Below are 23,517 nucleotides of genomic sequence, written 5' to 3'. Positions count from 1 at the left end.
AGTTTACTACTGTCAGTCACCAGCTTCATTAATGAGTGAGTGAGAGAGAGAGACAGAGAGAGACACAAAGCTGGCCTCAATGACTCCACTTAGTTTTCACTCAGACGCCCACTGAGTAGCCCTGCCCTGCTATGGTACCCCCTTCTGGGGCATACAGGGCTGTTTGAGTGTGTGCACATTTGCGTGTGTGTCAGGGCCGGTATTTAGACACTCTGGGGTTGACCTCTGACCTGTGTGATGGATGGATGGATGGATGGATGGCATGCCTGCCTAGCATTGGCAATAACATCATTCCCATGTCGACCATTAAAACCCCAGACACAGATGCAGAGGAAATCCCTAGATGGAGATCTAGTTCACACACATCTAGCTTTAAAGATCTAGATGTCTATTCAATGTACAATTGTAAGGCAAACATCTGCAATAGGATTGTGAATTTGCTCAACAACAATTTTGTTGAGCAAACTCACAATCCTATTGCAGCTGGTTGCCTTACAATTGTATGTTTAATTTTAAGGGAGGGAGGGAGTCGGTGTGTGTGGGGTGGGGAGGGAGTCAGTGTGTGTGTGGGGTGGGGGAGGGAGTCAGTGTGTGTGTGGGGGAGGGGAGGGAGTCGGTGTGTGTGTGGTGGGGAGGGAGTGAGTCGGGGTGTGTGTGGGGGAGGGAGTCGGTGTGTGTGGTGGGGAGGAGGGAGTCGGTGTGTGTGTGGGGTGGGGAGGGAGGGAGTCGGTGTGTGGGGGAGGGAGGGAGTCGGTGTGTGGGGGAGGGAGGGAGTCAGTGTGTGTGGGGGAGGGAAGGAGTCGGTGTGTGTGTGGGGTGGGGGGAGTCGGTGTGTGTGTGGAGGGGGAGGGGAGGGAGTCGATGCGTGTGTGGGGGAGGGAGGAGTCGGTGTGTGGGGGAGGGAGGAGTCGGTGTGTGTGTGGAGGGGAGGAGGGAGTCGGTGTGTGGGGGAGGGAGTCAGTGTGTGTGGGGGGAGGGAGGGAGTCGGTGTGTGTGGGGGAGGGAGTCGGTGTGTGGGGGAGGAGAGGGAGTCAGTGTGTGGGGAGGGAGGGAGTCGGTGTGTGGGGGAGGGGGTCAGTGTGTGTGGGGGGAGGGAGTCGATGTGTGTGTGTGGGGGGGAGAGGGTCGGTGTGTGGGGGAGTGAGGGAGTCAGTGTGTGTGTGGAGGGGGAGGAGTCGGGTGTGTGGGAGAGGAGAGGGAGTCAGTGTGTGGGGGAGGGAGGGAGTCAGTGTGTGGGGGAGGGAGGAGTCGGTGTGTGTGTGGGGTGGGGGGAGTCGGTGTGTGTGTGGAGGGGGAGGAGGGAGTCGATGTGTGTGTGGGGGAGGGGAGGGAGTCAGTGTGTGGGGAGGGAGTCGGTGTGTGTGGGGAGGAGAGGAGTCGGGGTGTGTGTTGGGGGAGGGAGGGAGTTGATGTGTGTGGAGGGGGAGGCGAGGGAGTCGATGTGTGTGTGGGGAGGGAGTCGGTGTGTGTGTGGGGAGGGAGTCGGTGTGTGTGTGGGGTGGGGGAGAGTCGGTGTGTGTGTGTGGGGAGGTGAGGAGTCGGTGTGTGTGTGGAGGGGGAGGGGAGGGGGAGTCGGTGTGTGTGTGGGGTGGGGGGAGTCGTGGGGTGTGTGTGGGGTGGGGTGGGGGGGAGTCGGTGTGTGTGGGGTGGGGTGGGGGTGAGTCGGTGTGTGTGGGGAGTGGGGGGAGTCAGTGTGTGTGGGGTGGGGAGGGAGGGAGTTGATGTGTGTGTGGAGGGGAGGGAGGGGAGGAGTCGATGTGTGTGTGGGGAGGGAGTCGGGTGTGTGTGTGGGGAGGAGTCGGTGTGTGTGTGGGGTGGGGAGAGTCGGTGTGTGTGTGTGGGGAGGTGAGGAGTCGGTGTGTGTGTGGAGGGGGAGGGGAGGGGGAGTCGGTGTGTGTGTGGGGTGGGGGGAGTCGAGGGGTGTGTGTGGGGTGGGGTGGGGGGGAGTCGGTGTGTGTGGGGTGGGGTGAGGTGAGTCGGTGTGTGTGGGGTGGAGTGGGGGGGAGTCGGTGTGTGTGTGGAGGGGGAGGGAGGGAGTCGATGTGTGTGTGGAGGGGGAGGGGAGGGAGTCGATGTGTGTGTGGGGGAGGGAGTCGGTGTGTGTGTGGGGAGGGAGTCGGTGTGTGTGTGGGGTGGGGAGAGTCGGTGTGTGTGTGTGGGGAGGTGAGGGAGTCGGTGTGTGTGTGGAGGGGGAGGGGGGGAGTCGGTGTGTGTGTGGGGTGGGGGGAGTCGAGGTGTGTGTGGGGTGGGGGGGGAGTCGGTGTGTGTGTGGGGTGGGGGTGAGTCGGTGTGTGTGGGGTGGTGTGGGGGGAGTCGGTGTGTGTGTGGAGGGGGGAGGGAGTCGAGTGTGTGTGTGGGGGTGGGGTGGGAGGGAGTCGGTGTGTGTGGGGTGGGGTGGGGGGTGAGTCGGTGTGTGTGTGGGGTGGGGGGGAGTCGGTGTGTGTGGGGTGGGGGAGAGTCGGGTGTGTGTGTGGGGAGGGAGGGAGTCGGTGTGTGTGTGGAGGGGGAGTGGGTGGGTGGGGAGTCGGTGTGTGTGTGGGGTGGGGGGGAGTCGGTGTGTGTGGGGTGGGGGGAGTCGGGTGTGTGTGGGGTGGGGGGAGTCGGGTGTGTGTGGGGTGGGGTGGGGGGGAGTCGGTGTGTGTGTGGGGTGGGGTGGGGGTGAGTCGGTGTGTGTGGGGTGGGGTGGGGGAGTCGGTGTGTGTGGGGTGGGGTGGGGGAGTCGGTGTGTGTGTGGGGGTGGGGTGGGGGAGTCGGTGTGTGTGGGTGGGGGAGTTCGGTGTGTGTGTGGGGTGGGGGAGTCGGTGTGTGTGGGGGGGGAGGGGAGGGGAGTCGGTGTGTGTGTGGGGTGGGGGGAGTCGGTGTTTGTGTGGGGTGGGGGTGAGTCGGTGTGTGTGTGGGGTGTGGTGGGGAGTCGGTGTGTGTGTGGGGTGGGGTGGGGGGGAGTCGATGTGTGTGTGGGGTGGGGTGGGGGTGAGTCGGTGTGTGTGGGGTGGAGTGGGGGGAGTCGGTGTGTGTGGGGTGGGGTGGGGGGAGTCGGTGTGTGTGGGGGTGGGAGGGAGGGAGTCGGTGTGTGTGTGGGGTGGGGGAGTCGGTGTGTGTGTGTGGGGTGGGGGGAGTCGGTGTGTGTGTGGGGTGGGGGGAGTCGGTGTGTGTGTGGGGTGGGGGGAGTCGGTGTGTGTGTGGGGTGGGGGGGAGTCGGTGTGTGTGTGGGGTGGGGGGAGTCGGTGTGATTGGGTGGGGTGGGGGGGAGTCGGTGTGTGTGTGGGGTGGGGGGAGTCGGTGTGTGTGTGGGGTGGGGGGGAGTCGGTGTGTGTGTGGGGTGGGGGGAGTCGGTGTGTGTGTGGGGTGGGGGGGAGTCGGTGTGTGTGTGGGGTGGGGGGGAGTCGGTGTGTGTGGGGGGATTTCTTTTTAATGAAGAACACAAGCTGAACTGTCTCACCTCAGCTGGGTGTGTAGGAGTGGAGTTATTGTGTGTGTGTGTGTGTGTGTGTGTGTGTGTGTGCGTGTTGGGGGTGGGGGGGGGCGTGAATTAGTGTTCCAATTAATTCTGAGAGTGATTAGACTGCTGGTGAGACTCTCGGACTTTGGTGTGGAGGAGGGAGACCAGGGGGAGCCAGGGGCTGAGAATTACACACACACACACACACACACACACACACACACACACACACACACACACACACACACACACACACACACACACTCCTCACAGCAATTAATACAAGATAACCATAACAGCACTCTGTTACCAGGACAACTAATCCTCAGCCCCCACCATGGCGGAACAATGGGGGTGTCTCTGTTTTTTGGGGGATTGACACAGAGCTGTAGAATCAAAGAGAAAGGGAGCGAGGGTGGGGGGTGTAAAATCCCTGAGCACCCCTGTTATGTTAAATTGTCCTCTTTAGCTCCTTCAGAGGAGACAGCTTACTTACAGAGGGAGGGAGGGAGGAACGGAGGGAGGGAAGGAATGAAAGAGACATGGAGATGGAGGGAAGGAGGAGGAAGGGATGGGGAAAGGGGAGGGTAAATTATGGATGTTCTTATGACACTACATTAACACTCCTTTCACACTGCAGCTAATATCTCAATTTCTCTCTCCATCCCAGATCCTCCCACATACCCCCTCCCCTTCCCACATGCTTGCACAAGGATCATAACGCCTTCCCACTGGCAACTCCATAGGTTAACAAAATACATTTTACAACATTTCTAGCCTCCTTCTTGGCCCTCTCTCCCTCCCTTTGCTCTCTCTCTCCCTCCCTTCCTGTCGGGAATGTTGGATGACATTTCCACACACACATTGTCGTGGTAAAAGTGATCAGCCAGGTCTCTTACCTCATTAGAGCCTGGGGGCTGGGACAGAGCTAGCCTAATGATGTAACCATAGAACCACACTGGGACAGAGCTAGCCTAATGATGTAACCATAGAACCACACTGGGACAGAGCTAGCCTAATGATGTAACCATAGAGCCATACTGGGACAAAGCTAGCCTGATGCTGTAACCATAGACAGAGCTAGCCTAATGCTGTAACCGTAGACCTATACTAGGGTGCTGTAGGGGTCCTGGAGGGCATGTAGTTTGCCCCCGGTGATGCTTTGGGCAGACCGCACCACCCTCTGGAGAGCGGTTGCTGGCGGTGCGGTTAACATACCAGGCGGTGATACAGCCCAACAGCATGCTCTCAATTGTGCATCTGTAAAAGTTTGTTAGGGTTTTAGGTGCCAAGTCAAATTTATTCAGAATCCAAAGCTAGCCTAATGATGTAACCATAGACAGAGCTAGCCTAATGCTGTAACTATAGACAGAGCTAGCCTAATGCTGTAACTATAGACAGAGCTAGCCAAATGATGTAACCATAGACAGAGCTAGCCAAATGATGTAACCATAGACAGAGCTAGCCTAATGCTGTAACCATAGATAGAGCTAGCCTAATGCTGTAACTATTGACAGAGCTAGCCAAATGATGTAACCATAGACAGAGCTAGCCTGTAACCACAGACAGAGCTAGCCTGTAACCATAGACAGAGCTCGCCTGTAACCATAGACAGAGCTAGCCTAATGATGTAACCATAGACAGAGCTAGCCTGTAACCATAGACAGAGCTAGCCTGTAACCATAGACAGAGCTAGCCTAATGCTTTAACCATACACAGAGCCATCCTGTAACCATAGACAGAGCTAGCCTAATGCTTTAACCATACACAGAGCTAGCCTGTAACCATAGACAGAGCTAGCCTGTAACCATAGACAGAGCTAGCCCAATGATCTAACCATAGACAGAGCTAGCCTAATGCTTTAACCATACACAGAGCTAGCCTGTAACCATAGACAGAGCTAGCCTTTGTAACCATAGACAGAGCTAGCCTAATGATCTAACCATAGACAGAGCTAGCCTGATCTAACCATAGACAGAGCTAGCCTGTAACCATAGACAGAGCTAGCCTAATGCTTTAACCATACACAGAGCTAGCCTGTAACCATAGACAGAGCTAGCCTAATGCTTTAACCATACACAGAGCTAGCCTGTAACCATAGACAGAGCTAGCCTGTAACCATAGACAGAGCTAGCCCAATGATCTAACCATAGACAGAGCTAGCCTAATGATCTAACCATAGACAGAGCTAGCCTGTAACCATAGACAGAGCTAGCCTAATGATGTAACCATATACAGAGCTAGCCTAATGATGTAACCATAGACAGAGCTAGCCTGTAACCATAGACAGAGCTAGCCTGTAACCATAGACAGAGCTAGCCTAATGCTTTAACCATACACAGAGCTAGCCTGTAACCATAGACAGAGCTAGCCCAATGATCTAACCATAGACAGAGCTAGCCTAATGATCTAACCATAGACAGAGCTAGCCTGTAACCATAGACAGAGCTAGCCTAATGATGTAACCATATACAGAGCTAGCCTAATGATGTAACCATAGACAGAGCTAGCCTGTAACCATAGACAGAGCTAGCCTGTAACCATAGACAGAGCTAGCCTAATGCTTTAACCATACACAGAGCTAGCCTGTAACCATAGACAGAGCTAGCCTAATGCTTTAACCATACACAGAGCTAGCCTGTAACCATAGACAGAGCTAGCCTGTAACCATAGACAGAGCTAGCCCAATGATCTAACCATAGACAGAGCTAGCCTAATGATCTAACCATAGACAGAGCTAGCCTGTAACCATAGACAGAGCTAGCCTAATGATGTAACCATATACAGAGCTAGCCTAATGATGTAACCATAGACAGAGCTAGCCTGTAACCATAGACAGAGCTAGCCTGTAACCATAGACAGAGCTAGCCTAATGCTTTAACCATACACAGAGCTAGCCTGTAACCATAGACAGAGCTAGCCTAATGCTTTAACCATACACAGAGCTAGCCTGTAACCATAGACAGAGCTAGCCTAATGATGTAACCATAGACAGAGCTAGCCTAAAATGTAACCATAGACTAGATTAGAACCATGCTTATAGGACCATGGACCATCATCTACACACTGCAGAGAGGTTTTGGGTGAGTCTGGTCCCTAACCCTCATCCCCTTGCCCCCTTAAACATCTCTCACTTGTGGAAGTGAAGCAGGGATGAGGTCAGTGTATAGCTCCAGTACAACATGGCCTGACTGTGTTTTTCCTCATTGTAAACTAATACGAACCAACACGTTTTTTCACAGACAGCTGTTAGCCTGTAATGAAGGATTATGTTAGAACGATATTATATGATTCTGAAGTGGTTCCCTTTATGAGAGATGTGTGAACACATTCACTCTCTCCACTTCTTACAATCGAGAGAATTAAATCATTAATCCGTCAACGAGTTTACCCAACACTCCAAATAACTGCTGCCATGACAACGATACTAACACATACACTAGAAATGCACTGTGTGTGTGTGTGTGTGTGTGTGTGTGTGTGTGTGTGTGTGTGTGTGTGTGTGTGTGTGTGTGTGTGTGTGTGTGTGTGTGTGTGTGTGTGTGTGTGTGTGTGTGTGTGAGAGAAATAAGGGTTTCATGCTGTAATGAGGCGGGGAGGAGATATGGATAAATGAGAGGATGGAGAGATGGAGCGATGAAGGGGTGAGGTGTGGATCCTGAGGACAGCCTGCCAAAAGTGTGACTCTTGTTAAAATAATCAGGACTGAGTCTGCTCACTAATCTCATCTGGCCTGGGAAGGAATACTTCCTGTTAACATGATTTATGTTTACTCCCTCCGTCGCTCCTTCTCTTCTCTCCCTACTCTCTAAAAACAATCTGAAAGTTCAGTCAAAGTGTGTTCTAATCCCCTATTAAATCTAGAGATGGTGTTCAGCCTTTACTGCTGTCTAAACTCAGACCAGCCTTTACTGCTGTCTAACCTCAGACCAGCCTTTACTGCTGTCTAAACTCAGACTTTACTGCTGTCTAAACTCAGACCAGCCTTTACTGCTGTCTAACCTCAGACCAGCTTTTACTGCTGTCTAACCTCAGACCAGCCTTTACTGCTGTCTAACCTCAGACCAGCCTTTACTGCTGTCTAAACTCAGACCAGCCTTTACTGCTGTCTAACCTCAGACCAGCCTTTACTGCTGTCTAACCTCAGACCAGCCTTTACTGCTGTCTAAACTCAGTCCAGCCTTTAAGGCTGTCTAAACTCAGACCAGCCTTTACTGCTGTCTAAACTCAGACCAGACTTTACTGCTGTCTAAACTCAGACCAGCCTTTACTGCTGTCTAACCTCAGACCAGCCTTTACTGCTGTCTAAACTCAGATCAGCCTTTACTGCTGTCTAAACTCAGACCAGCCTTTACTGCTGTCTAAACTCAGACCAGCCTTTACTGCTGTCTAAACTCAGACCAGCCTTTACTGCTGTCTAAACTCAGACCAGCCTTTACTGCTGTCTAAACTCAGACCAGCCTTTACTGCTGTCTAAACTCAGACCAGCCTTTACTGCTGTCTAAACTCAGACCAGCCTTTTAGGCTGTCTAAACTCAGTCCAGCCTTTAAGGCTGTCTAAACTCAGACCAGCCTTTACTGCTGTCTAAACTCAGACCAGCCTTTACTGCTGTCTAAACTCAGTCCAGCCTTTAACGCTGTCTAAACTCAGACCAGCCTTTACTGCTGTCTAAACTCAGACTTTACTGCTGTCTAAACTTAGACCAGCCTTTACTGCTGTCTAAACTCAGACCAGCCTTTACTGCTGTCTAAACTCAGACCAGCCTTTAAGGCTGTCTAAACTCAGACCAGTCTTTACGGCTGTCTCCTGGAAATCAGGAGGTTCCGGAACAAAAAGTGAGCGCGACATGGGGAGTTCTGAGGTACTGGAATGAATGAGGGAAAAAACGACTTAATAATAAAGCATTGCATGTATATCATTGCATTTGAGTAGTGGCATAGAGCAGTATTGTACACTGTAAACAACGGTTTGTAAAACAGTTCTTATTAAACGGCACAAAAGCAGCAGCAATGATTCTCAAATTATTAGTTGACAAATTGCAGAATTGCAATCAACATTGCAGGTACTTCCTGATCGCTGCATATAGGCAAAACTGTAGAACTGGGAACTAGAACACTAACACTAGCAATAATAGGGTCTCTGTGGGCAGAACCATCTGCTTAGAAAAGATAGAATGGAGCTTCAACTCCATAAGGACCAAAATATTCCACTAGTAACCATGGATAACTACAACAATGGGGGATCATGGGGACTCAAATAGCTTGTGTTTGTACTGTGGTATATTTTTCAAACTAAAATGTTGACTACAAGGCAAAAAAAATAAAAGAGATGACAACCCCAATAATAATGTAATCTCAATACTTGTACTAGTTTCTTCCTGTATAATTTATCTGTTTGCAAACACTGCGGATGGATGCCACCTATATTACTTTTGTAATATTTTTTTTTAAACCATAAATTGTCTAGTTTAGAGGCTTTTTTCAAAAGTTCCCATAAAAGCTCCCAATATAAATCTGTTCAAAAAAGTCTACAAGGCTTTGCTGGTAGACTATCAATGATCCAGGTAGAATTGTGATGTCATAACCATACTGTGTAGACAGACCCTGGTCCAATTTTCAAAATACCTGTGGTAAAATGTTGGTGTCTTGGTGAAACATCAAAATTGTACAACGGATTCAAATGTCAGTATTTCAAACATCAATTGTATGGGAACAAAATTGACACAACATTTTACAATGATATCCTTAAATCTTTAAATCACACCTTGAAGACTAAACGTGTCTTCCTTAACCTCTAACTTATTTAGATCACTGTCAGGGGGCTGATCGGGGACGGGGTCCCCCGGTAGGCAGAGGCTGGTCCCAGCACAGATTCTGTGCCCCAAGCGGCTTCAACAACAAGAGGCAGGCCTGTGGCAGAGGACACCGTTCCTGAACTGCTACCAGAACAAATTAAGGGAAAGAAGAGTTCCAGAGGCTCCTCAGTGTTTAACTATGAAGATGTTACAAAGTAACCCTGACATTCAGTCTATGACAATTGTCCTCTGGGCTGTCATTTTCAATAAGACAGCACATTGTTCTTGAGGGCTGTCATCTTGACTGTGAGCTATGAGCAGTCCAGCTCCATAAACCGTTTCTGGAATGCCTTGAACGTGTACTTCAGCTTTTTGGGGTAGTTGAGATTCCGAGCATAATGTCATGCCAAGAAAAATGGCACAAGCCTGTGTGACACTGCCCAGACTGGTGATCACCAGGACACCCTCTAGGACGATGCCTATCTCCTCTGGACCATCACTCGCCATGGCACCCTCCTTCTTGATCACATAGGTATTCATTACATGTTGTGCAAGGTCCTGCAGGACATCACCCCCTTCAGCCTCCTGTAAAAACAAATAACACAAAAATACAGACACGTTCTTTCGTTAGAGTTAAGCCGGCGGACCAGTCGTGGTGGTACGGCGGGGCGCCTGGTAGACAAAGAGTCCAGACCAGATGGCGAAAGAGGTAATTGTAGTTGTAGTAATTTTGTTTGCTAGCCAGGAGATGCGCCTGGCTCGCGGCTAACTGGTGCTAGCTTCGGGGCAGGGGCATTAGCCACTATAGCCACTCGGTAGCAGCGATGATCCGATGCACAGGTCCAGAGCTTACGGCAAGAATCCGGCGGAGTGGGGATTCTAGCCGTGTTGGGGTAGAGTCCGGAAGACATCGGCTGAGTAGCCGGGTGATCACAGAGTAAGCTGGGAGGTGGGCCTGGCTCAGGGCTAGCTTTGGGGCTGGGTCACTCGGTGGCAGCTAGCTAGCTGTGATGATCAGGAGTAATGGTCCAGGGTTTACGGCAGGAATCCGGCGTTGTAGTGGAGAAAACAGTCCGATGCTGGCAAGTATTATCCAGGCTAAAAAATAAATTAAAAAAATAAAAACCGGCTGGTGCCTGAGCAGAGGGTAAAGGCCATTAGCAGTGGCTAACAATGGCTAAATAGCTAGTAGCTAATTAGCTGGCTATCTTCTGATGAAAGTTTTGGCTATGGATCCGTGTCACATTGAGTGAGGCGGGTTACTGGAAGGTATATTTAATTTAAAAAATGGAAAAGAGATTGAAAATAAATTGAAATATATACAACAACAAAAAATGCTTTCCGGTTTCACTGACTCACCCAATGATCACTCGCTGGTGATGGCCGATGTGCTCGTGCCAAAAGCTTCTCTCTCTCTCTCTCTCTCTCTCTCGTAAAACAGTATTTGGAAGTTAATCAAATATTTTGGTAACCTACTGCATAGTCTTCTCTTCTCAGTAGGAGCCATAGGGTTAGGCTGAAAATCTACTTTTTGAAATAAGTTTTTTTGTGGGGGAATTAAGGAAGAATTAAGGAAGAGGCAAATCGAATGAACTTTGATCGCTTTTATCAGTATTTTACATTGCAAGAAGTGAAAATCATTTTTCATGCCTCGAGAAGTACCGGATCCGGCCAAATAGGTTCCGGAACAAAACAGTCCAAAATGGAAAGGTGCCGGATCCTGTTCCGGCAGGAAATCTGTCTCAAATTAAGGACTGCTGCTCTCTGAACTCAGTAGCAGTCAACAGGTGAACCTTGTGCTAACACTGGGGACAGTAGAGTATTACGCTTTCAATTAAGTTGCAGTTTTATTTGTACTTTTCATCTGTTTTTGTTGTTGATAATATTAGTTTTGACTAAATGTTTAGTAGGGTTTAGCTAGATCCAATGAAAATATTTAATGAGGAGGATGATGCAAGCTACATAGATTCAAGTTGCAAGCGGAAGTGTCTGACTACAGCAACCCTCGGAAGCTCGGGCTCCTGACTGGCGCAGCGGTCTAAGGCACTGCATCTCAGTGCAAGAGGCATCACTACAGTCCCTGGTTCGAATCCTGACTGTATCACAACCGGCCGTGATTGGGAGTCCCATAGGGTGGTGCACAATTGGCCCAGCGTCATCCAGGTTTGGCCGGGGTAGGCCGTCATTGTAAATAAGAATTTGTTCTTCACTGACTTGCCTAGTTAAACGATGGTTAAATAAATAAAATAATCATAATAATATGAAAAGGAGAGGAAGATAAAGAGTGGTGGAGAGATGAAAAGAGCGGGTAAAGGTCTCTTCCAATGCCATAAGTATGACATCAGTGTCGCCATGGTGTGTGTGGTGGGGGGGAGATTATTTCCAGGCGCCTGATTGGTTGAGCAGAGGGCCTCACCTGGGGAAAGGTGTCTCAGGGTTCTGTTACCAGAGAAGCTTTTAACAGCTCCAGTTTCCTCTGGCCTCCCTGGAGCGGATGAGGGAGGGAGGGAGAGAGTAGGGAAGGAAGGAGAGGACGCGGCGGGGGGAGACAGTGGAGGGAAGGAGGGAGAAGCGAGGATGCAGCGGGGGAGAAGGGAGAGCGGGGGGGAGAGGAGGGAGGGGAGAGACAGAGGAGGGAAGGAAGGAGGAGGGAGGACGCAGTGGGGAAGGAGGGCAGAGGGAGAGAGGAGGAGGGTGGGGGGAAGGGGAGTCGCCTCCCACGCCCCACCTGCCAGTCTCTCTCTCCCTCCTCCTCTGTCTCCTCCTCCCACTCCCTTTGTTACCAAGGCCACTGAGGGGCTTGGGTTTGGCAGTTTATCATGTACCTGTCATCTGGAGAGAGTGAGAATGAGGGAGAGAAAGACTGAAAGTGGGGGCGAAGGAAATGGGGTTAAAAATGTTGAGTCAGAGGGAGGTTCTCCCGGGTTCCCATGGTCTAGAGAATGAGGTGCTTGTCCTCACAGGTGTGCGTGTGTGTGTGTGTGTGAGGGGTGTCACTTTAGAGTCCCCCAGAGCGCTGAGACCAGAAACCCACACAGAGACCCACACGGGGGAGATGGGGAGACAGGGGAAGAAATGGGGAGACAGGGAGGATGGGAGAGACAGGGGTAGTGGGGCGAGACAGGGGGTTGCTATTGGGACGAGATAGGGGGTTGTGAGTGGGGCCAGACAGGGGGTTGTGAGTGTGGCCAGACAGGGGGTTGTGAGTGGGGCCAGACAGGGGGTTGCTATTGGGACGAGATAGGGGGTTGTGAGTGGGGCCAGACAGGGGGTTGTGAGTGTGGCCAGACAGGGGGTTGTGAGTGGGGCCAGACAGGGGGTTGTGAGTGGGGCCAGACAGCGGGTTGTGAGTAGGGCCAGACAGGGGGTTGTGAGTGGGGCCAGACAGGGGGGTTGTGAGTGGGGCCAGACAGGGGGTTGTGAGTGGGGCCAGACAGGGGGTTGTGCGTGGGGCCAGATAGGGGGTTGTGAGTGGGGCCAGACAGGGGGTTGTGAGTGGGGCCAGACAGGGGGTTGTGCGTGGGGCCAGACAGGGGGTTGTGAGTGGGGCCAGACAGGGGGTTGTGAGTGGGGCCAGACAGGGGGTTGTGAGTGTGGCCAGACAGGGGGTTGTGAGTGGGGCCAGACAGGGGTTGTGCGTGGGGCCAGACAGGGGGTTGTGAGTGGGGCCAGATAGGGGGTTGTGAGTGGGGCCAGACAGGGGGTTGTGCGTGGGGCCAGATAGGGGGTTGTGAGTGGGGCCAGACAGGGGGTTGTGAGTGGGGCCAGACAGGGGGTTGTGAGTGGGGCCAGACAGGGGGTTGTGAGTGGGGCCAGACAGGGGGTTGTGAGTGGGGCCAGACAGGGGGTTGTGCGTGGGGCCAGACAGGGGGTTGTGAGTGGGGCCAGACAGGGGTTGTGCGTGGGGCCAGACAGGGGGTTGTGAGTGGGGCCAGACAGGGGGTTGTGAGTGGGGCCAGATAGGGGGTTGTGAGTGGGGCCAGACAGGGGGTTGTGAGTGGGGCCAGACAAGGGGTTGTGAGTGGGGCCAGACAGGGGGTTGTGAGTGGGGCGAGACAGGGGGTTGTGAGTGGGGCGAGACAGGGGTTGTGCGTGGGGCCAGACAGGGGGTTGTGAGTGGGGCCAGACAGGGGGTTGTCAGATCTCATTTCTGTCTCTCTGTTCTTCACCCCTAGTACAATGAAACACTGATGATGATAATACAGACGACAGTAACAAAAGCTCCAAGGACGTCTGTCTGTGTGCCCACACATCGTTCAAACAGTTGGGACAGTTGTATGTGCGTGCATCTGTGAATGTGTGTGTGTGTGCGTGTGTGCGTGTGTGTGTAGGACTACGAATAGCATAGAGAGGTTTCCTGGTAGGCCTCTTCACACTGGATTATGAAATATAACATGATTGTGTGTGTGTATATGTGTGTGTGTGTGTGTGTGTGTGTGTGTGTGTGTGTGTGTGTGTGTGTGTGTGTGTATGTGAAACTGAAATGTAGCAGATCTCTGGGCTAGGCCAGCTGTTTGCCTTGGCCATGCTTCTGAAGCCCTGACACACATTTGAAAGAGTGGGGGGCTGGAGGGGAGAATGGGGGAGAGCAGTGGGCTGGAGGGGAGAATGGGGGAGAGCAGTGGTCTGGAGGGGGGAATGGGGGAGAGCAGTGGGCTGAAGGGGGGAATGGGGGAGAGCAGTGGGCTGAAGGGGGGAATGGGTGAGAGCAGTGGGCTGGAGGGGAGAATGGGGGAGAGCAGTGGGCTGGAGGGGAGAATGGGGGAGAGCAGTGGGTTGGAAGGGGAATGGGGGAGAGCAGTGGGCTGCAAGGGGGAATGGGGAGAGCAGTGGGCTGCAAGGGGGAATGGGGGAGAGCAGTGGGCTGGGGGGAATGGGGAGAGCAGTGGTCTGGAGGGGGAATGGGGAGAGCAGTGGGCTGAAGGGGGGAATGGGGGAGAGCAGTGGGCTGAAGGGGGGAATGGGTGAGAGCAGTGGGCTGGAGGGGGAATGGGGGAGATCAGTGGGCTGCAAGGGGGAATGGGGGAGAGCAGTGGGCTGGAGGGGAGAATGGGGGAGAGCAGTGGGCTGGAAGGGGAATGGGGAGAGCAGGGCTGCAAGGGGGGGGAGAGCAGTGGGCTGCAAGGGGAATGGGGGAGAGCAGTGGGCTGCAAGGGGGAATGGGGAGAGGTGGGCTGGAAGGGGAATGGGGAGAGCAGTGGGCTGCAAGGGGGAATGGGGAGAGCAGTGGGCTGGGAAGCAGTGTCTGAGGGGGAATGGGGGAGAGCAGTGGGCTGCAAGAGGGAATGGGGGAGAGCAGTGGGCTGGGGGGAATGGGGGAGAGCAGTGGGCTGGAGGGGAGAATGGGGGAGAGCAGTGGTCTGCAAGGGGGAATGGGGGGACTGCAGTGGGCTGGAGGGGAGAATGGGGGAGAGCAGTGGGCTGGAGAGGGAATGGGGAGAGCAGTGGGCTGGAGGGGGAATGGGGGAGAGCACTGGGCTGGAGGGGAGAATGGGGAGAGCAGTGGTCTGGAGGGGGAATGGGGGAGAGCAGTGGGCTGGAGGGGAGAATGGGGGAGAGCAGTGGTCTGGAGGGGGGAATGGGGGAGAGCAGTGGGCTGGAGGGGAGAATGGGGGAGAGCAGTGGTCTGGAGGGGGGAATGGGGGAGAGCAGTGGGCTGCAAGGGGGGAATGGGGGAGAGCAGTGGGCTGGAGGGGGAATGGGGAGAGCAGTGGGCTGCAAGGGGGAATGGGGGAGAGCAGTGGGCTGGAGGGGGAATGGGGGAGAGCAGTGGGCTGCAGGGGGAATGGGGGAGAGCAGTGGGCTGGGGGGGAATGGGGAGAGCAGTGGGCTGGAGGGGAGAATGGGGGAGAGCAGTGGGCTGGAGGGGAGAATGGGGGAGAGCAGTGGGCTGCAAGGGGGAATGGGGACTGCAGTGGGCTGCAAGGGGGAATGGGGGAGAGCAGTGGGCTGGGGGGAATGGGGGAGAGCAGTGGGCTGCAGGGGGGAATGGGGGAGAGCAGTGGGCTGGAGGGAGGAATGGGGGGAGAGCAGTGGGCTGGAGGGGGAATGGGGGAGAGCAGTGGGCTGGAGGGGGAATGGGGGAGAGCAGTGGGTTGGAGGGGGAATGGGGGAGAGCAGTGGGCTGGAGGGGGGATGGGGGAGAGCAGTGGGTTGGAGGGGGATAGGGGGTGAGGGGGTGTGAAGGGGGAGGCTGGACCCCAGCTCAGGTTTCCAGAGCTGACCAATCATGAGAGAGGAGCCATGGAGACAGGGGGATAGGAGATCAGGGAGGGGGGTGTGTCTCAAAGTTCTGCATCGGAGCCAATCGGTGTGTGTGTGTGTGTGTGTGTGTGTGTGTGTGCGCTCCCTGTCTGGCTGAGAGATGGTATCCGTCAAGGTAGTAGTGTTTTTCACTAAACAGGGAAAGCCGGATACAGGGGATGTGTGTGTGTGTGTGTGTGTGTGTGTGTGTGTGTGTGTGTGTGTGTGTGTGTGTGTGTGTGTGTGTCGTGTGTGCGTGCTTATGGGTTTGTGTGTGTGTGTGTGAGGGAAAGGGAACAGCTTGTTATGAGTCACTTACTGTAACCTCCCCTAGTGAGCTGCTTTACAGTAACTCTGGAATAGGTCGTAATGTAAGCCATTTCTTGTAGGTTTAGCATTAGGCCTACTGTATGGAATTATATGTGTGTTTTGGCATTCTAGAATGTGATTTAATGTTCTAGTGCTTCAGCATATAGCCTAACAATGTGCCTTTCCTTCTAGAATGTCTTGAGCATGCTTTTCCTGACCTTGACATGAGCACTCATGACTATTTATGAATCCTCTGGGTTATGTGTTTCATGCATAAACACTGATAAATCACAATACGCTCCTTTCATCAACATCACCAGATTTCTTTGGACTAAATGTTTACAGGGGAAGTTAGGTCCGTAACTAAGGAAACAGAGAAGATAATTAGACTGTAGCTTGTTGGACTGCTGGACTGGTTCCAATGACTTTCCCCTTCTGTGTTGTTGTTCAGGCCTAGGCAGACTGGACTGGACTGGTCTAAGGGGAAGTGATTCTTCTGTGTTGTTGTTCAGGCCTAGGCAGACTGGACTGGACTGGTCTAAGGGGAAGTGATTCTTCTGTGTTGTTGTTCAGGCCTAGGCAGACTGGACTGGACTTGTCTAAGGGGAAGTGATTCTTCTGTGTTGTTGTTCAGGCCTAGGCAGACTGGACTGGACTTGTCTAAGGGGAAGTGATTCTTCTGTGTTGTTGTTCAGGCCTAGGCAGACTGGACTGGACTGGTCTAAGGGGAAGTGATTCTTCTGTGTTGTTGTTCAGGCCTAGGCAGACTGGACTGGACTGGTCTAAGGGGAAGTGATTCTTCTGTGTTGTTGTTCAGGCCTAGGCAGACTGGACTGGACTGGTCTAAGGGGAAGTGATTCTTCTGTGTTGTTGTTCAGGCCTAGGCAGACTGGACTGGACTGGTCTAAGGGGAAGTGATTCTTCTGTGTTGTTGTTCAGGCCTAGGCAGACTGGACTGGACTGGTCTAAGGGGAAGTGATTCTTCTGTGTTGTTGTTCAGGCCTAGGCAGACTGGACTGGACTGGTCTAAGGGGAAGTGATTGTTTTCCCTCGTCGTCAGTTCATAACCGACTCTGTGAGGACCTGAAGGGATTGTGGAGCTAGTTAGTGTCATGGACCATGGGATTGTTAATGAATGATAATCCTTACTTAGTAGAATCCCTGCAACCTGGGAACATTCCCAGAACATTAACAAAGACACCCATCAGTTCTAGTTAGGGTTTGATTTAACATTAGGATGATAATGTCCCCAAAACATTCAAGGAATAGTTTTGATAACAAAATGTTTTTGTTTTTCATATAAACAAACTCCTTGGAATGTTCTAACATCACTAAAATCTTGTGCACATCTGTAACAACCACCACAGAACATTCCCCAAACGTTCTCATTAGGTTTCCAGGTAAAGTAATGACACAATGTACCAGTAATGTTTCACAAACATACTGCCGCAATAAAATGAGAGAGCATCGTCAGGCGAATATTTCATACAAACATATAATCATCAACACAACTGAACAGATTTTCTGTTATGAGAACATTTGCCGCAACCTAACGAATGTTCTGGGAACTTTCACAGAACCGATTTGGTTTGCTGGGCGGGATGGACCTCCAACATGGCCTCTACTGGGTGTGACTGTCAACAGCAGAATGGACAGATGGAAGGATGGATGGATTAACAAGTCAACGCATGAAGTGTCTGTCTGTCGTATTCAGGGAGGTATACCACCAGGGAGAGGGTGTGGGGGGATTCGGCCTCTACCTCCGTTGATGGACCTTTCCTTCCCACAATGGATCCACAGTGATGCATGGCTTCAGGCTGGAGGTGTGTGGCTGTTCTACCTCTGCTCTCAGACACAGATGGTATTCCGGAGCCTGTCCCGTCAGGGTGGGGAGAGTCTGGGAATCTGGCACCGAACTCTCTCTCTCTGTCTCTCTCTGTCTCTCTCTGTCTCTCTCTGTCTCTCTCTGTCTCTCTCTGTCTCTCTCTGTCTCTCTCTCTGTCTCTCTCTCTGTCTCTCTCTCTTCTCTCTCTCTCTGTCTAGCTCTCTGTCTCACTCTCTGCTCTCTCTCTCTCTCTCTCTCTCTCTCTCGCTCTCTGTCTCTCTCTGTCTCTCTCTGTCTCTCTCTGTCTCTCTCTCTCTCTGTCTAGCTCTCTGTCTCTCTCTCGGTCTCTCTCTCTGTCTCTCTCTCTCTGTCTAGCTCTCTGTCTCACTCTCTGTCTCTCTCTCGCTCTCTGTCTCTCTTTGTCTCTCTCTGTCTCTCTCTCTCTGTCTAGCTCTCTGTCTCTCTCTCTGTCTCTCTCTCTCTCTCTGTCTAGCTCTCTGTCTCTCTCTCTCTCTCTCTCTCTCTCTCTCTCTCTCTCTCTCTGTCTAGCTCTCTGTCTCTCTCTGTCTCTCTCTCTCGCTCTCTGTCTCTCTCTGTCTCTCTCTGTCTCTCTCTGTCTCTCTCTCTCTGTCTAGCTCTCTGTCTCACTCTCTGTCTCTCCCTCTCTCTCTGTCTAGCTCTCTGTCTCTCTCTCTCTCTCTCTCTCTCTCTCTCTTGTCTAGCTCTCTGTCTCTCTCTGTCTCTCTCTCTCTCTCTCTGTCTCTCTCTGTCTCTCTCTGTCTCTCTCTGTCTCTCTCTGTCTTTCTCTCTCTGTCTAGCTCTCTGTCTCACTCTCTGTCTCTCTCTCGCTCTCTGTCTCTCTCTGTCTCTCTCTGTCTCTCTCTCTCTCTCTCTCTCTGTCTAGCTCTCTGTCTCACTCTCTGTCTATCTCTCTCTCTCTCTGTCTAGCTCTCTGTCTCTCTCTGTCTCTCTCTCTGTCTAGCTCTCTGTCTCACTCTCTGTCTCTCTCTCTCTCTCTCTCTCTCTCTCTCTCTCTCTCTCTCTCTCTCTCTCTCTCTGTCTAGCTCTCTGTCTCTCTCTCTCTCTCTGTCTAGCTCTCTGTCTAGCTCCTGTCTCTCTCTGTCTCTCTCTCTCTCTCTGTCTCTCTCTGTCTCACTCTCTGTCTCTCTCTCTCTCTCTCTCTCTCTCTCTAGCTCTCTGTCTCTCTCTCTCTCTCTCTGTCTAGCTCTCTGTCTAGCTCTCTGTCTCTCTCTGTCTCTCTCTCTCTCTGTCTCTCTCTGTCTCACTCTCTGTCTCTCTCTCTCTCTCTCTCTCTCTCTCTCTCTCTCTCTCTCACTCTCTGTTTCTCTCTCTCTGTCTAGCTCTCTGTCTCACTCTCTGTCTCTCTCTCTCTCTCTGTCTAGCTCTCTGTCTCACTCTCTGTCTCTCTCTCTCTCTCTGTCTAGCTCTCTGTCTCTCTCTGTCTCTCTCTCTCTCTCTCTCTCTCTGCTCTCTGTCTCTCTCTCTCTCTCTCTCTGTCTCTCTCTGTCTCGCTCTCTGTCTCTCTCGGTCTCTCTCTCTCTCTCTGTCTCTCTCTCTCTCTGTCTGTATCTCTCTCTCTCTGTCTTTATCTCTCTCTCTGTCTCTCTCTCTCTCTCTCTCTCTCTCTGTATCTCTCTCTCTCTCTCTCTCTGTCTGTATCTCTCTCTCTCTGTCTTTATCTCTCTCTCTGTCTCTCTCTCTCTCTCTCTCTCTCTCTGTCTCTCTCTCTCTCTCTCTCTCTGTCTCTCTCTCTGTCTCTCTCTCTGTCTTTCAATTTCAATTCAATTTAAGGGCTTTATTGGCATGGAAAACATATGTTTAAATTGCCAAAGCAAGTGAAATGGATAATAAACAAAAGTGAAATAAACAATAAGAAATTAACAGTAAACATTAAACTTACAAAAGTTCAAAAAAAATAAAGACATTTCAAATGTCATATTATGTCTATATACAGCATTGTAACAATGCACAAATAGTTAAAGCAGAAAAGGGAAAACAAATTAACATAAATATAGGTTGTATTTACAATGGTGTTAGTAAATACATGCATCTCTCTCTCTCTTTTACACTCTCTCTTACACACTGTTATTACTAAAAAACAGATCGTATCAGACTTTGTGAGGCAGGCAGGCAGGCAGGCACACACTCGCACGCACGCACGCACGCGTGCGCGCCACACACACACACACACACACACACACACACACACACACTATGAGGCTCTCTGACATGTCTGTGTCATTCCTCCTGTTCTCATCTGTTTCCTGATCTAAACTCTCTCCAGTCCTCCTGTTCTCATCTGTTTCCTGATCTAAACTCTCTCCAGTCCTCCTGTTCTCATCTGTTTCCTGATCTAAACTCTCTCCAGTCCTCCTGTTCTCATCTGTTTCCTGATCTAAACTCTCTCCAGTCCTCCTGTTCTCATCTGTTTCCTGATCTAAACTCTCTCCAGTCCTCCTGTTCTCATCTGTTTCCTGATCTAAACTCTCTCCAGTCCTCCTGTTCTCATCTGTTTCCTGATCTAAACTCTCTCCAGTCCTCCTGTTCTCATCTGTTTCCTGATCTAAACTCTCTCCAGTCCTCCTGTTCTCATCTGTTTCCTGATCTAAACTCTCTCCAGTCCTCCTGTCAATCACCCCCCCCACCCCCCGCCACTGGGCTCCACACGTCCCAACAAACCACACTGCTTTTGGCCCACTGCCACCACTGGCTCCTTTTATAGGCCCGACCCCTGGTGTCTGCTGTGTTCAGCCTGCTGAGAGAGAGAGAGAGAAATAGCGCACGAGGGAGAGAGAAAGAGCACGAGAAAGAGAAGAAGCGATTGAACTCTACTCAAAGTGACAGCGAGCACAGTGTGTCTACACCACCACAACATGTGTGTTGATCAGAACAGCCTGTAACTCATGAACAGTGTGTTTGAGTTCAGAGCTGCCCTCAGAGCTCTCAGCTCCTGTGAGTGTGAGAGACGTAAGCTACCTATATATGACTCATCGGGCCTGTGTGTGTGAGTGTGTGCGTGTTTGTGTGTACGAGTCTCACTACTGTGAAAGTCCCTTACGTTATATAAACGTGATGAACGGAAGACTCTCTCTTTCTCCCTCTCGCTTTCTCTTTCTCCCCGTCTTTCTCCCTCTCGCTTTCTCTTTCTCCCCGTCTTTCTCCCTCTCGCTTTCTCTTTCTCCCCCTGTCTTTCTCCCTCTCGCTTTCTCTTTCTCCCCGTCTTTCTCCCTCTCGCTTTCTCTTTCTCCCCGTCTTTCTCCCTCTCGCTTTCTCTTTCTCCCCGTCTTTCTCCCTCTCGCTTTCTCTTTCTCCCCCTGTCTTTCTCCCTCTCGCTTTCTCTTTCTCCCCGTCTTTCTCCCTCTCGCTTTCTCTTTCTCCCCCTGTCTTTCTTCCTCTCTTTCTCCCTCTCGCTTTCTCTTTCTCCCCCTGTCTTTCTTCCTCTCTTCCTCCCTCTCTCTTTCTCCATCTCTCTTTCATGTTTGTATTTATTTTTATTTTACCCTTATTTTACCAGTTAAGTTGACTGAGAACATATTCTCATTTATAGAACAACCTGGGGAATAGTTATAGGGGAGAGGAAGGGTGATGAATGAGCCAATTGGAAGCTGGGAATGATTAGGTGGTCATGATGGTGTGAGGGCCAGATTGGGAATGTCCACATGGTGACTGAAGGTCAAACATAATAGGAGTTTAGACTGTAGTAGATGCATGAGGGAGAGGTGAGGAGGGAGAGAAGGGCAGGGGGGCAGGGGGGCAGGAGTAGGGGAGGTTGGAGGGAAGAGGAGATCAGGGCTAACAGTTGGAGGGAGGGGAAAAGCATAGATAGGAGGTTTGGCTTCAAGGAGATAAACAAGAAGTTAAATTATTTCCAAAGACTTAGATTATAGGGAGGGGGTGCTTCCTTTATTTTGGGCCCCACGCTTGTTGAAAGGACGCTCTCTGAGAGAGTCTGTGACTCTGTGCTTCTTCCTGGTCTGTGTCAGTGTTCTGGTGTATTCTGGTCTGTCAGTGTTCTGGTGTATTCTGGTCTGTCAGTGTTCTGGTGTATTCTGGTCTGTCAGTGTTCTGGTGTATTCTGGTCTCTTTCAGTGTTCTGGTGTATTCTGGTCTGTCAGTGTTCTGGTGTATTCTGGTCTGTCAGTGTTCTGGTGTATTCTGGTCTGTTTCAGTGTTCTGGTGTATTCTGGTCTGTTTCAGTGTTCTGGTGTATTCTGGTCTGTTTCAGTGTTCTGGTGTATTCTGGTCTGTCAGTGTTCTGGTGTATTCTGGTCTGTCAGTGTTCTGGTGTATTCTGGTCTGTCAGTGTTCTGGTGTATTCTGGTCTGTCAGTGTTCTGGTGTATTCTGGTCTGTTTCAGTGTTCTGGTGTATTCTGGTCTGTCAGTGTTCTGGTGTATTCTGGTCTGTCAGTGTTCTGGTGTATTCTGGTCTGTCAGTGTTCTGGTGTATTCTGGTCTGTTTCAGTGTTCTGGTGTATTCTGGTCTGTCAGTGTTCTGGTGTATTCTGGTCTGTTTCAGTGTTCTGGTGTATTCTGGTCTGTTTCAGTGTTCTGGTGTATTCTGGTCTGTTTCAGTGTTCTGGTGTATTCTGGTCTGTCAGTGTTCTGGTGTATTCTGGTCTGTTTCAGTGTTCTGGTGTATTCTGGTCTGTCAGTGTTCTGGTGTATTCTGGTCTGTCAGTGTTCTGGTGTATTCTGGTCTGTCAGTGTTCTGGTGTATTCTGGTCTGTCAGTGTTCTGGTGTATTCTGGTCTGTTTCAGTGTTCTGGTGTATTCTGGTCTGTTTCAGTGTTCTGGTGTATTCTGGTCTGTCAGTGTTCTGGTGTATTCTGGTCTGTTTCAGTGTTCTGGTGTATTCTGGTCTGTTTCAGTGTTCTGGTGTATTCTGGTCTGTCAGTGTTCTGGTGTATTCTGGTCTGTCAGTGTTCTGGTGTATTCTGGTCTGTTTCAGTGTTCTGGTGTATTCTGGTCTGTCAGTGTTCTGGTGTATTCTGGTCTGTCAGTGTTCTGGTGTATTCTGGTCTGTTTCAGTGTTCTGGTGTATTCTGGTCTGTCAGTGTTCTGGTGTATTCTGGTCTGTCAGTGTTCTGGTGTATTCTGGTCTGTTTCAGTGTTCTGGTGTATTCTGGTCTGTTTCAGTGTTCTGGTGTATTCTGGTCTGTTTCAGTGTTCTGGTGTATTCTGGTCTGTCAGTGTTCTGGTGTATTCTGGTCTGTTTCAGTGTTCTGGTGTATTCTGGTCTGTCAGTGTTCTGGTGTATTCTGGTCTGTCAGTGTTCTGGTGTATTCTGGTCTGTCAGTGTTCTGGTGTATTCTGGTCTGTCAGTGTTCAGTTGTATTCTGGTCTGTTTCAGTGTTTTGGTGTATTCTGGTCTGTCAGTGTTCTGGTGTATTCTGGTCTGTTTCAGTGTTCTGGTGTATTCTGGTCTGTCAGTGTTCTGGTGTATTCTGGTCTGTCAGTGTTCTGGTGTATTCTGGTCTGTCAGTGTTCTGGTGTATTCTGGTCTGTTTCAGTGTTCTGGTGTATTCTGGTCTGTCAGTGTTCTGGTGTATTCTGGTCTGTTTCAGTGTTCTGGTGTATTCTGGTCTGTCAGTGTTCTGGTGTATTCTGGTCTGTCAGTGTTCTGGTGTATTCTGGTCTGTTTCAGTGTTCTGGTGTATTCTGGTCTGTTTCAGTGTTCTGGTGTATTCTGGTCTGTTTCAGTGTTCTGGTGTATTCTGGTCTGTCAGTGTTCTGGTGTATTCTGGTCTGTCAGTGTTCTGGTGTATTCTGGTCTGTCAGTGTTCTGGTGTATTCTGGTCTGTCAGTGTTCTGGTGTATTCTGGTCTGTCAGTGTTCTGGTGTATTCTGGTCTGTTTCAGTGTTCTGGTGTATTCTGGTCTGTTTC

The 23,517-nt window shown here is 51.2% G+C and overlaps 1 protein-coding gene across 1 annotated transcript; it reads left to right on the top strand.

Annotated features, from left to right (window-relative positions):
* The first annotated feature begins 14,223 nt into the window (after positions 1 to 14,223).
* LOC123724099 (glycine-rich protein DOT1-like) lies at positions 14,224 to 15,408 on the top strand. The gene has a single exon (XM_045687028.1). It carries the CDS (start codon positions 14,224 to 14,226, stop codon positions 15,406 to 15,408), a length of 1,185 nt encoding a protein of 394 aa, XP_045542984.1.
* The last annotated feature ends 8,109 nt before the right edge of the window (positions 15,409 to 23,517 follow it).

The sequence above is a fragment of the Salmo salar genome, chromosome ssa09, assembly GCF_905237065.1.
Source record: "Salmo salar chromosome ssa09, Ssal_v3.1, whole genome shotgun sequence".
NCBI lineage: Eukaryota > Metazoa > Chordata > Actinopteri > Salmoniformes > Salmonidae > Salmo > Salmo salar.
This window is presented reverse-complemented; position numbering and strand designations above follow the sequence as displayed.